This window comes from Tupaia chinensis, unplaced genomic scaffold (genome assembly GCF_000334495.1).
Source record: "Tupaia chinensis unplaced genomic scaffold, TupChi_1.0 Scaffold146445_1, whole genome shotgun sequence".
Classification (NCBI taxonomy): Eukaryota; Metazoa; Chordata; class Mammalia; order Scandentia; family Tupaiidae; genus Tupaia; species Tupaia belangeri.
In genome coordinates this window covers 2,930,528-2,944,973 of record NW_006206301.1, presented here as the reverse complement: position 1 = coordinate 2,944,973, position 14,446 = coordinate 2,930,528, and the positions used below count along the sequence as shown (strand labels likewise).

Below are 14,446 nucleotides of genomic sequence, written 5' to 3'. Positions count from 1 at the left end.
CACTACAGTATAACAATTGTTTATATAGCATCTACATTAGGTATTATAAATAATATAGAGATGATTTAAAATATACAGGAGGATGTGCATTGGTTATATGTAGATGCCACGCCATTTTATATAAGGGATATGAGCATCTGCAGACTTGGGTATCTATGGCGGACGGTCTTAGAACAAACTCCCCATGGAACCAAGGGACAACAATATTTTTTTAAGTATTGCAGCTTTATTGTTCTTCAGAATTGCCCTAGCTATTCTTGGCTCTTTGCATTAAGGTTTTGCGAAATCTGTGAATTAATCTGAGGATGACTAACATCTTAGAATACTGAGTCCTCAAATCTATTAATTCAATCCATTGATTTAAGTTCTTTAAATTCTTCTAGTAATGTTTTATTTTTACTGCAGAGGCCTTACATTTTTTGGTTAAGCTGTTTCTGGTTATGAATGTTTTTTTGTTTGTTTGTTTTCTGTTTGGTCATTTCTAATTTATTTGATCTAGTATGTTTATGTGTGTTGACATATCCAACATCTTGCTAAACTCAGTAATTCAGAGAGATTGTCCTTTCAAATTTTCTTGCAGTAAAGTTTTTATTTTTACTTCAACGTTTCATGCTATAAATTTGTGATGGGATAAGAGAACCTCCAAGAAAAAAATTGTTGAGATAAATTATGAAGGGATAGTCTTTAGAATTAAGTTATTATAGATTGATAACTATGCTGGGAAATATGCATGAAACTGCATTTTTTCATAACAGTTTTAGAAATGATAATAAACTGATGATTCATTTCCTTACATTGACCTACCTTCCTTATGAAGGTACGAGTATTCATTGAAGTGATCCTATGATCTGAATGTTTGTGTCTGTGCTTCAGCCCCCCATTCATATGTTGAAACACGTCCTCCAAGGTGATGGTATTAAGAGGTGAGGCCTTTAGGAAATGGTTAGGTCATGGCAGAGCACTCATGAACAGAATTAATGCTCTTATAAAAGAGGCCTGGGAAAACTGCCTTGCTCCTTTCACAAGTGAAGACACAGCTAGAAGGGACCATCTGTGAACCAAAAAGCAGGCCCCACTAGACGCCAAAACTGTTAGTGTCTTAATCTTGGCCTTCCCAGCCTCTAGAACTGTGAGAGGTAAATTTCAGTTGTTGTCTACCTACCCTGTTTTTGGTACTTTATGTTTTATTATACCCATCCAAACAGACTAAGGTGATATGTGTGAAAAATGCACGTTTGTAGCTAAATTTAAAACAGTAGTATATAAATATAAAGTCTTTCTAGACACTCTAAATAAAGAAGTAAAGGGGAGATCTGAAATTAGTCATATTCATTTGTTTACTATGTCAACATTTTCTGATTACCCATTATGTGCCAGGCGTTCTAGGTAATAGTGATACAGCAACTCAAACGAGTAAGTCCATGAATGTTAGATCAGTAAATAAAAAGACTGCTGGTATGTCACATGGTAATAAGTGCTACAGAGAGAAATACAAGGGGAAAGAGAGACAGTTTCCCAAAACTCGGGTTGGTATTTAAATAATATTGTCAGTCATGGCTCTGCAGAAGGGATATTAGTACTAACAAGGAGTGGGCCATGAGAATATCTGGGAAATGAGCTTTCCACACAGGTGGGACAACTTCAGAGACCCTTGTAGCTTGCAGTAGAGTGACCAATGTGAAGAGGTGCAGAAAATGAAATACTAGGAGTATAAAGGCAGAGGAGTATGGCACCCCGACCCCATAGAGATTGCAGGCCATTGTAAGACTGGATTTCACTCTGTATGAGACGAGACCCTTTGAAAGGGTCTTTACACTGTTTCATTGTGTTTGTTTTTTGTTCTATTTTTAATTTACCAGAGGGCATATGTATTTGTTGGAGAGAGAGAAAGAGAAAGGGAAAGTGAGAAAGCAACCCCATGTGGAATGGTAACTCTGCAATCCCTTCTTTCCATCTCTCCCTCCTTTGGGGTACACACATGTGTTTAATGTTTCCCAAACCACTGGGGGACTTAAACTTCATAGCCATGTGGGATCCAGCCAATGCCACCCAGTTGTCCCTGAAAGGATTTTTTAAAAGAGTTACATGATCTGTCTTAATGTTTTAAAAAGGCTTATTCTGGCAGCTGAATTCAGACTGGATTGTTAGGAGGGAAAGTAGAAGCTGGAAGCAATCAGTAAATTCTTGCGGTTATCCAAGGGAGGTGTGGTGTTGGTGTGGACTAGGGTGCTGGGGGAGGTCCTGAAAAGTGATCAGATAATAAATGTGTTTTGAAGGTAAAGCCAATAGCTATTTTTTTTTTTTTTTTTTGAGAGAAAGAGATTTTTGCCATCAGGTGAGTGTGCTTGCCAGAGAGACAGAGAGATAGAAAGCAAGAAATCACCTCCCAGGGAGGATGGCCACACCCTTCTCCTCTTGGAATTTTGAGCACGTATGCACACATGCCCAGCATTGAGTTTCAAGTTGATCCAAGACCCTGCAGTTGACCATGTGAGAGTCCAGTACCTTAACCACTATACCACCTACTGGACCTGCCAACGGTATTTTCTAATGATTTGGAAATAGAGTATGGCAAAAATAGGAAGGCAAAGATGACCTCTTAAGTTTTTGGCCAAAACAATGTGAGGAATAGGGTTGCCATTTAATTAGATAGCAGGTTTTTACTTACTTGTTTTTGTTTTGGAGGGTTTCTTTTTAATCAGCATTTGTTTTTGGACATGCTAGATTTGAGAAGTCTGTTTGACCTTAAATTGGAGATTTGTCAGGCTTGTAAATGTGTGCAGATATATATGTAGTATGTGTGTGTTTATGTGTGTGTGAGAGAGAGAGAACTCAGTGAGGTCTAAGCTGGAGATGCAGGCCTGGGAGTCTTAGTTTTGGAAAATAATTTTTCCTAGGTATTTCCTTTGAATTGATCTCTTAACTGAAGAAAGTATTAGGCCTGTTGAGATCTGATGATATTAATGCATAGAATATCAAGTATTTGTTAAAAGTGTTTGAAAATAAAAAGTGACTGGTATGGGTGGTGAGTAGGATTGAGAGAAAGGCATGAGATGGGGTCCTTTGGTGTGTTTTGTTTCTTGCTCTTGGCACTAGTTACATGCGTATGTTCTCTTTGTAAAGACTCATCAAGTTGCATGCTTATAATTTTTTGCACTGTATATATAATTCAATTTATGTTTCCGCATATGTTAGAAGTCGCTGAAAAATCCAAGAACAAGGACTACAAAAAAATAGTACAAAGTAGTATATCCTAAGTGTCTAATAAAGAATAGAAACAATGACTGCTATTAGGAAAGAGGATGATCAGTATTGGCCACGAAGTTTTCATTGAAAGCATTTAAACAAGAAGAAAGATAGAGAGCTTTCTAGAACAGATAAATCACGAAACTCTGCGTTCAGCTTTCCTAGGAAACAGGAATGTTCATGTCCCACAGTGGAAAGTAGCTTAGTTAGCAAGGCAAGATTTATTTTCTAAAACAGGAAAAGAAAGCCCATATGGATTATGTGTAGATAATCCTAATTATCATATTGCGTGACAAAAGTCCATGCCATATGATAATTAAGATTAGTTACACGTAAGTCTACAAGAAGTCTACTTGTTAAAACAAGAGACTCTTAAAAATAATGTCTCTTTTGTATCCCCATTGCAACTTTCTTGTATCAGACTTACAGACTTCAGAGTATATCCAGATTTATTTATTATTTATCCTTATGTTTAAGGTAGGTAACAAGATAAATTACTTGTTTTTACTTCAAAGCTAAAGGATTTATCCTTAATCCTTTCTTCTCATTCTCCCCCTTAAAAGCTGAAAGAGAAGTCTACTTGGAAGAAAAATCAAGAGGCAAGGGTGATCTGTACACCCTAAATAATGAGCCATCTCTAGAACAGCCAATAGAAGTATAATGTGAGCACATACTGTCCAATAGAAGTATAATGTGAGCACACATTTGTGATTTTAAATTTGTAATAGTCATGTTTAAAAAAAATGAAGAGAGGGACCTGTAGATGGTGTAATGGTTGGGTTGCTCAACTGCCATGTAGCTGACCTCAGTTCGAGTCCTGGACTCTGGCTTAAAACTCATACCAGGTGCATGTGCATGTGTGCCCAAAATCCCAAGAGGAGAATGGAGGGATTGTGGTGTGGTCATTCCCCCTGGTGTGTTGGGGTGATTTCACACTTTCTGTCTCTATAGCAAAAATCTTTCTAAAAAAAATAAACAGGCAAAATTATTTTTTAATATATTTTGTTCAACTTAATATGTCTAAAATGATATCATTTTATGGTGTAATCAGTAAAAGCCATTTTAATAGAAACCATTTACATCTTTTCTCATGCTAAGTCTTTGAACTCACAACACATCAATTTGTATATTCAGATTGGAGTACTCTATGGCCACATGAAGCTGAAGCAAAGTTCTACAGCTGGAATTGAAAATTATTGCACAGCAGACCTCAATAAAAGAAGTTTTATTTTTAATTTGCCAGGGGATGCATACTTTCGCCATAGAGAGAGAGAAAGAGAAAGTGTCCCCTGTGGGGAATGATCAGGCTATAATCCTTTCTCTTCCATTTCTTCCTCCTTTCAGGGTCTTGGGTATGCAAGCACACACACCAGTATGTTTCTTAGGCCACTGGATCTGGGACTCAGCTGTGCTTTCAGCCACAGGAGTTCCAACCATCTTACCACCATGTCACTGGCTGGCCCAATAAGTTATTATTAAGAGATTTCACTCATTCAACAGATTTTATTGAATACCTCAATACATGCTAGTTTAGCACAAAACGTATCGAAAACTACTAGATGTTTCTTTGAGAGTTCATCATAAATAAGAGTTCTTCATAATAAATTCTAAAATTATACTTATAAAATACTTGAATTTTCTGTTATTATATGCTTTTCAAAATATGTTGACTTGCTTCACCGAGTTTTTTCTATTTAATACATTAGGTAATTGTATGTAACTACAGAAATGTCAGCTTTTATCCAGTTTGCATTTTTTTTATATATTTAGGGCTTATATTCAGTCTTGAAGATTAAAACAACATTGAACTTATTTCAAAACTTTGTTTGAAAGTTACTGAATTTAAAACTTAAATTATGTGGGTCTAGCAGGTTGACTGTGGTTTAAGTCCTGGACCCGACAGCTTGAAACTCTTGCCAGGTGCATGTTCACAGGTGCCTAAAATCCTGAGAGGAGAATGGAGGAGAAAGAATGGCGGTGTGGCCATCCCCCTGTAGGGTGATTTCTCACTTGCTCTCTCTCCATCTCTGTCTCTGTCTCTCTGGCAAATGCATGTGCCCGATAGCAAAAAATGTCTTTTTTTTTTTTTTCAATTAAATTGTGTAGGACAAAAGTGGCTATTCATAGCTTCTTCAAGCATAGTGATTCTTATATCAGTTTTAGAACATGTTGGCATGTTTTGGAAGCTGACGAGTTTATTATTAGAGTGAACAGGAAAAGTATTTTGTCTTAAATTTGTCATATTCATATTTCTTTAGAAAAATATCTTGTTGATGGTGCCTGCATTGCTTATTTGTACATTTGGTGATCTAAATGATGTTTTTACTTTTTTTAACATAGTCGTTATAGTACAACTTATCAAGTAAAAGTTTTAAAAACATGTGATTTGAATTTTTAAATCTTTACTTTTTATGTATATTTCTCTCTCTTTCTGTCTCTGTCTCTCTTTCTCTCTCTCTCTGCATAGGTATATAAAATACTAGTAAAGAAAACCCCAGAAGAGAGCTGGGTAGTTTTCAGAAGATATACTGACTTCTCTAGGCTTAATGACAAAGTAAGTACTTTAATAAATTCAAAACTGACTTTTCAATTTTGAATCATTATGGGTTCCCTCCATGTCTGTTATGTTTGTATTTGTTTCTGCCTTGTTAATTATTTAAGTCAAATCAAATCTCTGCTAGTTCATATGAAAATTAGGTGTTTCATTTCACTTTAATAACCTTAAGTTCCATCTTTACACTCAACTTATATTACAATTATTTTTAATGTAGAAATATGAATCTTTAAAATTGCTAACAGAGGTATAAATTACTTTTATAGAAGCTTGTAAGTTTGAAAAAGATATATGTAATGAATTTCTTATTATAAAATCATATGACTACAAGGAAATAAAATTTTTTACACATGGCTTTTCTATTGTTGCGTAACAGATGACCCCAAACTTAGCTGCTTCAAATAACATCTGTTTATTATTGAGTGGTGTGCATGGATTTAGCTAGGTGTGTTGCTTAGGATCAATCGAAATTAAGCTATTGGCTGGGCTGAACTATTATCTGGAAGCTTGGATAGACTCACTTTCCACACGCACTCTGGTTGTCGGCAAACTTGTTTCTTGGAATTGCAGGACCACTGTTTCCTTGCTGGCTCTCAGCCAGGTACCATTCTTACCTCATAGAGACTGCTTTTAGGTCCTTGGACACAGGCCTGTCATCTTCAGACCGAGCAATTGTGAGCCAAGTCTTTCCTGTGCTTTGACTCTCTCTGACCTTCTCCCTTGTGTCACCATCCAGAGAAAACACCCTAACAGGCTCAGGTGATAAGAGTAGGCTCACCCCGATAATCTCCCTATATTAAGGCCAACTGACTAGTAACCTTAATTATAGCTGTAGAATCTTTTTTTGGTAATGCACCAGCATCACAAAAGGAACACCAGAGGCAGGAGTTGAGGAGCTATGTAGAATTCTTCCTGCTGCACAAGTGAAAGAGTGAATTTAATAATGAACCACCATACATTAAGAACCTTTAAAAATACACTTAAAAGGTGAGCTTAAAAGTGAAAATATGGGGTCAGAAGGTGGCATGGTAGTTAAGGTGCAGGACTCCCACATAGCTGAGCTTGCTTTGAGTCCTGGACCTGGTAGCTTAAAAAAATCACACCCGGTGCATGTGCATGGGTGCCCAAAAGCCCAGAAGGAGAATTGAACAGAAGGGATTGTGGTTTGATCATCCTCCCTGGGGAGTGATTTCTCTCACTTTTTCTCTCTAGCAAGTGCATACACCCTTTGGCAAAAAGCAAAAAAAAAGTAAAAAATAAAACAAATGATACAGGGTAATTTACAGAAGGCATATAAATGACCAATAAAGCTGAAAAACATAAATATCACAGGTACTCTAAGAAAATGAAATATTCTCACTTATCAAGTTGGCAGACACTTAAATGGTGTCATCCAAAGTATGAACCTTTCTAGAGAACATAAAGTTTTCATAATTTCTATAACAGTCTCATTTCTAGGATTTGTCTTATGTAAACCATTACGAATATTGGAAAGATTTAGCTCTAAGGGTCATTGTGGGAAAGATTGATCTCTTAGAATACTTATCCCATTGTTTTATTTATTGTTCTTTTATTGGTATTTTATATTATTTTTAATAGTTAAAAATTAGAACCAAACTAAATTTCTAACAATGTGGAATCAAGTAAGCAAACCGCAGTGAGACTGTAATAGAGAAAAGAGAGCTGAGCTGTCCAAATGGCTAGAGAAAAATCAGATAGCAGATGGTGGTTCATGTTTTGGAAATAAAAAGAAAGATCATTTCAAACAAACAAACAAATGGTCTAAGCGGCTATTCAGAGGCCAGGTAAGGTGACTTGAGAACGTCCAGAAGTTGCTCCCAATGTCGACAGGTGCGTAGTAGAGGACGTCTTAGTGGCCCTCTTCTCTCCCATGTGCCCCTTCCCCTTCCTCCTTCATTGGACTACTTAACACTTCTCGAGTTAGTATATTTTTTATGCTGGCTGGTGAGAAACCCCTTTTATGTGACTTTGCAACTGTCTCTCTGCCAAAAAGTTTCTGCCACTCTGAAAATCTCATTTTAACTGAAAAGGTAAAATATGGAACACTAAACTGTTTTATCCTTTATTAAGGTATGGTTAAAACGCTTTTCTGGGGACCAGCAGTTAGTGTAATGGCTATGTCGCTGGACTCCCATGTAGTCAACCGCAGTTCATGTCCCAGACCCGGTGGCTTAAAGCTCACACCAGGTGTGTGTGCGCGCGCGCCCAAGATCCCGAGAGGAGAATGGAGGAGAAGGGATTGCAGCGTGGCCATCCCCCCTGGGGGGGTGATTTCTCGCTTTCTGTCTCTCTGTCTGTCTGGTGAGCACACATGCCCTTTAGCAAAAAACTCTCAAAAATAAAAAGCTTTTCTTTAGTCTGCCAAAATAATTAAAGTGTTATTTGAAGTATATCTGTTGTCATATTTGAATTTTATTTACTCTTCCTGAGTTTCATGATACACTGATGAATTAAAAACGTACAATTCTGTAGTAGTGATGATTTTTTAAAGAATTATTGTATTTAACTTTATTTATTATTATTATCATTATTACTTTCCAGTTTGATCAGAGAGAGACAGAGAGAGGAAGTGAGAAAGCAAGCCACCAGGTCCAAGACTTGAACTGTGGTTGGCCATGTGGGCATCCAGCGCCCTTAACCACCATGCCACTTGCCGGCCCCAGTACTGATGATTTTTTAAATGCTTAATCAAATAGGAAGAACAGCACAATTCATGAAGTTACTGGACACTAAAGTAGAATTCTTAGCTTTCTTATGAAATTGTTCTAATTTTGTTTATGCAGACTAATTTCAGCTTCACGGTAGAGCTATTTAATCCCTGATAACTTAATTTTTTTTCTTTTCAAGACTCAATGTTACTTAGTGTTTGCCTCTCTTCATCATGCAAGACTTACCTTTATTGCTAAAATGTTTCTTGTCCTGGGAAAACTGAGACTTAGGTAACTCTTAAACTTTTTTTTTTTTCCGAAATCCATTCACTTTAATATTGTCCACAAGAGAGAGAGATAAGCACCCCCTGATAAGGTCCCCATGCCGCAGTCCACCCTGACTCCCAGCCAGCCTGGACCACGGGCACACGGCAACACCCAGATGTCCAAGGAGGCCCTGGGTCAGGAAGCAGAGCCTTTCCCTCATAGGTCCAGTTGCTTTCCCATTGCACCATTGTCCTGCTTCTCTTAGGCTTTTTGAAGAAAGATGTTAGTTGGACTTTAATTTAAATGTCGTAACTATCTCCATGATTCTCCAGACTGGACACTTGATATATCTATGTCAGTCTAAATGTAAGAGCTCTACATATCACCTGCTTTTACTTGAAAGATTGAGAAATATATGTCATATACCAGCAGACTCACAGTTTAAATTGTAGTTCTTATTTTTTTAGTTGTTAAACATGAAATAAAAGCTTACGATTTTCCATTTTGAAAATCAGTCATAACAGCCAGTCAGTGGCACAGCAGTAACATGCTGCTCAGGCAGTGCTGTGTCCATAAGGAGGGGCACAGGTTTGGTTCCCTGGTCAGCTGGTGCATGCGCACACCCATAGCCCTGACCGGCTGGAGGCCTTGGGGGAAATGGTAGTGTGAGACTCTGCTGAGGGTGCTTGGCTTTGTCTCTCATTCTCATGAAAGAAAGATAAACTTCAAAAAAAAAAAAATATGTCATAAAATATTTATGAAATGAGTGTTTTCAATTAGGCATTGTGCTAGGAATTTGAAACCATGCAGAAACCATATGGATATGATCCTAACTTTAAGGAGTTTACACTTCCAATTATCTATTGTTGTGAAGAAATAACAGCTAATTGACAATACAGAAATTACTGAACTTAGTAAAAAATAACACTGGTTAGAAAGAGAAACATTTTTATAGAACTCTCTTCTTCTGCCTCTTCTTTTTCTTCTTCTTTTTTTGTTTTTCTTTTCTTTTTTTGATCTCCTGGGTTGTGGCCTGACTTCAGCTTCTCTGAAGAGTTTATAAGGGCCTCTAGTGAGAAAGTCAGAGGCCAAATTCATAAGCAAGTTCTGAAACACACAGGGCTTATCAGAGTTGAGGAATCCAGGTTGGGTTGTAGGGTGGACTGGTTGATATGTTGGTTCCAGAGATACAGCATAATGAGTGGGTTTTCAATACATTCTAACCAAAAAGCTCAGTATTTTCTACTTGTAGGTTGTAGCCATAGATCAAAGCTAAACAGTTATGTGTGGCAAAATGATTACTCTCAGTTGGTTCTAGAAAACAGAGCACAGGCAGAGACAAAGTAGAACTGTTATCAACGCATTGTCCAGACAAACCAAGGTCTTCTGAAAATCCAGGCCAGGCTCAACAAGATATTCAGTCCTCAAATTAAAAAGGTCGGCGATAGTCCTCACCATGTGTCTTCGGAGTCACCCCACTCTGTTCCGAACTCATTTGCCCTCGAGTGGCATCTTGGATTGCATTTCATAGTCTTTCTGGGGATTTGTTTCACTTTTCTCCTTTGCTGGATCTTGTTTCCCTTATCTCGCGTCTTTCTCTTTCTTCTTTTATTCAATGTGGGCCAGCTCCCTCTTTTCTATGGATAATTTTGGGAGGCGGATATCTAACCATGTATTTGCATATCATATATATGACGTTTAAGTTGTAAAGCTTAAACGTGAAGAAAAATGTTTTTATTTTGTCCTCATGACTTTTATTTTTATTGCAGACACATTAAATAACAAAGCTTCACATCCAAAATTAGTTATGTTTTGAAACCAAGCAGGATTTTCAGTTATCCCAGTTGCTTTCTAATCTTCTCATTTTATACTCACATAGTTAGAGAAATATAGATGGACTATTATATTTACATTTTTACTTAACTTTTTTTTTTAATAGGATCTCATTTTTGTGTTTCTTTCCCCTCAGTTTCCCAGCTGGGACTACAGGCACATACCGCTGTGCCTGACTTGTAGACAGGGTCTCACTGTGTTGCCCAGATTAGCCTCGAGCTCACACTCCTGCCTAAACCTTCTACTTGGCTGGGATTCCAGGTGCACACTACCCAGCCTGGCCTCTAGGTTGGCCAGGAGTCAATCCCTGGCCTTCCAGGTCTGTTTACAGAGCATATAGCATCTTAGCAGCGTGTGCCTCGGCAGCTGAATCTTCACTTAATATTTTTACCTCTTAATAGTTTTTTTGTTGTTGTTGTTCCTGCGATATTTAGTTTTATTGTAAGTGTAGGATATAAAGATACGTGAATTCATTTCATTCATTCATTTACTGAACATACTGTTTACTGCTTGCTATAGAGCAGGTATTATGCTAGACACTGAGGATGAAACTACAAAGAAGGCATAATAATTACAGTATAATACATGGCTCTCAATCTTGATTTCATTTTGGACTCCCCTGGAACGCTATTTAAAATCACAGTGCCCAGGCCACAGTCCAACTGAAAGTACCCTAATATACCAGAGGTAGGACACCGTCATTACTATTTTTAAAAACTCTGAGTGATTTCAATGTGCAGCTAAGCTTCATAATCACTGGTCTGGTAAGAAAGTCTAAAATGAGGGATCAGAAGTTGATATAATGGTTACACATAGACTGCCACATTTCTAACTATGGTTCGAGTCCTGAACCTGGCAGCTTGAAATTCACATTGGGCACGTGTTTGTGTGTGCCCAAAAATCCCGAGAGGAGAATGGAGGAGAAGGGATTGTGGCATGGCTGTCCCCCCGGGGGGTGATTTCACACTTTCTGTCTGTTTGTACTTCTCTGTCTCTGGCAAGCACACATACCCTGTAACAAAAAAATCTCTCTCAAAAAAAAAAAAAAAATGAGTCCAAAATTAAATAAACATCATTTAGGTAGCAATAAAGTCCTTTCATGATTTGATATGTATGGGAGATTGTCTTTTCTACAAGTGGCCACAGTAATCCCATATTCTCTTCCAGAATCTTGCCATTGCCCATTAAGTAATCAAATCTGTTTTCCCCCTCCCTGGCCTTGGGCCTCAATGGGCTTGTGAGCCCTTAAACCAATAGAGCACAGTAGATAAGATGCTATGTGACTTTCAAGGCCAGATTTATAAGATTTCATCCTTGCTTTTTCTCTTGGGATACTCCTTTTTGAAACCCAGACTCCACTTTGTGAGAAAGTCTAGGATACCTGGAGAGGCCAGTGTTAGCTTTATGGCTATTAACCCACCTGCGGTCTCAGTCGACAGCCAGCATCATCTATTATACTTGTGAGGGGATGAACTTAAGGTGATCCTGCCTCGCAACCTTCAAGTCTTCCAGATAAAGCCCAATTCATTGTAGAATGGAAGTCAGTCATCCTCACTAAACTTCTTGTGAGGTACCAGTCACAGAATCGTAAGTTTAATAAATGGTTGTTTTATACCACTGAGTTTTGAGGCAGTTTGTTACACAATTAGATTAACTTAAATAAACTGTGTAAAGGGAGACTTAACCTAATTTAAAAGGTTGAGAAAGTCTTTCCCAAGAAAGTAAAATGTAAGCAAAATGTGCAAAATTAATATATACTTCAAGGAAAAGAAAGCAAAAAGTATTTGTAGTGTTGGAGTAAGCAAAACTTTCTTACAAAATGAAAAAGTATAGGGGCCGGCAAGTGGCGTGGTGGTTAAGGGCACTGGACTCCCTCCTGGTTGACCATGGTTCGAGTCCCAGACCTGGCAGCTTGCTTTCTAACTTCCCTTCTCTTTCTCTCTTTCTCTCTCTCTCTCTCACACATACACACACACACACACACACACACACACACACACACTATCTCTCACTCTCTGGTCAAATTAAAAATAAATGAAATTAAATAAAATCATTCTTAAAAAATTAAAAAGCATACACTATAAAAATAGAAATTGGATAATATTTAAATTAAAGATATCTGGTCAAGTAAGACTTAAATTGAAAAGTCAGGCCATGTTGGGAAAGACTAGTTGTAATGCATATATCTGACAAAGGACTTTATATCTAGAATATATAAAGAACTACAACTTAATAAAAAGAAATCTCAGTTTTGTTTTTTTTTTTTTGGTGGGAAGTCAAAAGATTTAAATAGGGAACCAGCAGTTAGCGTAATGGCTATGTCGCTGGACTCCCACGTAGTCCACCGCGGTTCGTGTCCCGGACCCGGTGGCTTAAAACTCACGCCGGGCGCGTGTGCGTGCGTGCCCAAGATCCCGAGAGGAGAATGGAGGAGAATGGATTGCGGCGTGACCATCCCCCCTGGGGGGTGATTTCTTGCTTTCTGTCTCTATGTCTCTGTCTGTCTGGTGAGCGCACGCGCCCTACAGTGAAAATCTCTCCAAAAAAAAAAAAAGATTTAAATAGATAATTCACTGAGGAATATATACATATAAGCAAATGAGAAGATATTCAACGTCATTTGTCATGAGGAATGCAAATTACAACCATAATAAAATAGTACCACATGCATACTGGGATATCTGTCATTAAAACTGGACAGTGCCAATTTTCAGCAAGGACATGGAAGTCATTAGAATTCCTATGTAGATATGACTGGTAAAAATTTTTAATTCCACGTGAAATTTAGCTGAATTTAATTATTTTATTTCATGAATAATTTAAAGTTAGGGTAGACTGTAAAATTGAGATAATTGAGTTAAATATTTTCTCTTTTCTTCTTTTTCAGTTAAAGGAGATGTTTCCAGGCTTTCGACTTGCACTTCCACCAAAACGCTGGTTTAAAGATAATTATAATGCTGACTTTTTAGAAGATAGACAATTAGGATTACAAGCATTTCTTCAAAATTTAGTAGCTCACAAGGACATTGCTAACTGGTATGTAACAAATTGCAATAAGAAATTATAAAGCATTCCACAACTTGCCTAAACTGAAAAATAAATCTAGGACCATCATTGAAGTATAAAAATATAGGGTAGGACTATAATTTATTGTTCGCTCTAATAAAGTGCTACATGTGATTTTCTTTTTTTCAATAATGACTTTATTTGGCATTTCATTTTTATTAAACCTCTTAAAAAGTCATTAAAGTGAAAAATTCAGTAAAGCATGTACACAGGCCACCCAATGGTATATGATATTTTCACAATCATTTAAACAGAATGGCTCATTAGTAAAAATTTGGTTAATGGGGTGCTATATAATTTTGAAGGTAATAATCTTTATATTTTTTCAAAGTAATGCAAAAATATGTAAATTGTGAAGTTGTTTTTATTTATATAGAACATAAAGTGAAAATATCAAAACCATTGAAAAGGAAGAGAAGGCATTTACACAGATTTTTGCTTCTGAGTATAAGAAGGTTGTTTATATGTTTTTATATCAGATAGGTATCTAATTTTACTCTTAATAAAAGAACTAAAAGAACTCTATTCCAGATTCATATATGAAAATAATCATCTCCTTGATACCTCTTTGAGATATCTCAAAGTTACTGTAAACCTAGAACAGACTTATTCATCTTAGTCTACAGACTTTTCCCTCCAATTTTCGTCATCTGCTCAGAACATGTGAGTCATCCTTAATGCATCCTTCACTACCCTGACCCCTTTACTTTCGAAGTGCCCCTCAAGTCTGGCTACTTTTCTCCATCTCTGACATCAGTACCCGAATCCAGGCAGTTATCACTCACCTTCGTTACTGTAGACGTTTTCCTGC

General features: G+C 37.2%; 1 protein-coding gene across 2 annotated transcripts in view; it reads left to right on the top strand.

Moving 5' to 3' along the window:
• Window positions 1–14,446, top strand: part of SNX16 (sorting nexin 16) — a 32,292-nt gene that overhangs the window by 5,509 nt on the left and 12,337 nt on the right. The window contains exons 3-4 of one of the 2 annotated variants that reach the window (XM_006168939.3): window positions 5,714–5,800; window positions 13,457–13,605. In XM_006168939.3, the coding sequence (XP_006169001.1) occupies window positions 5,714–5,800; window positions 13,457–13,605 (236 nt within the window). The remainder of the gene's footprint in view (window positions 1–5,713; window positions 5,801–13,456; window positions 13,606–14,446) is intronic. The other variant, XM_006168940.3, reaches the window with a different exon arrangement.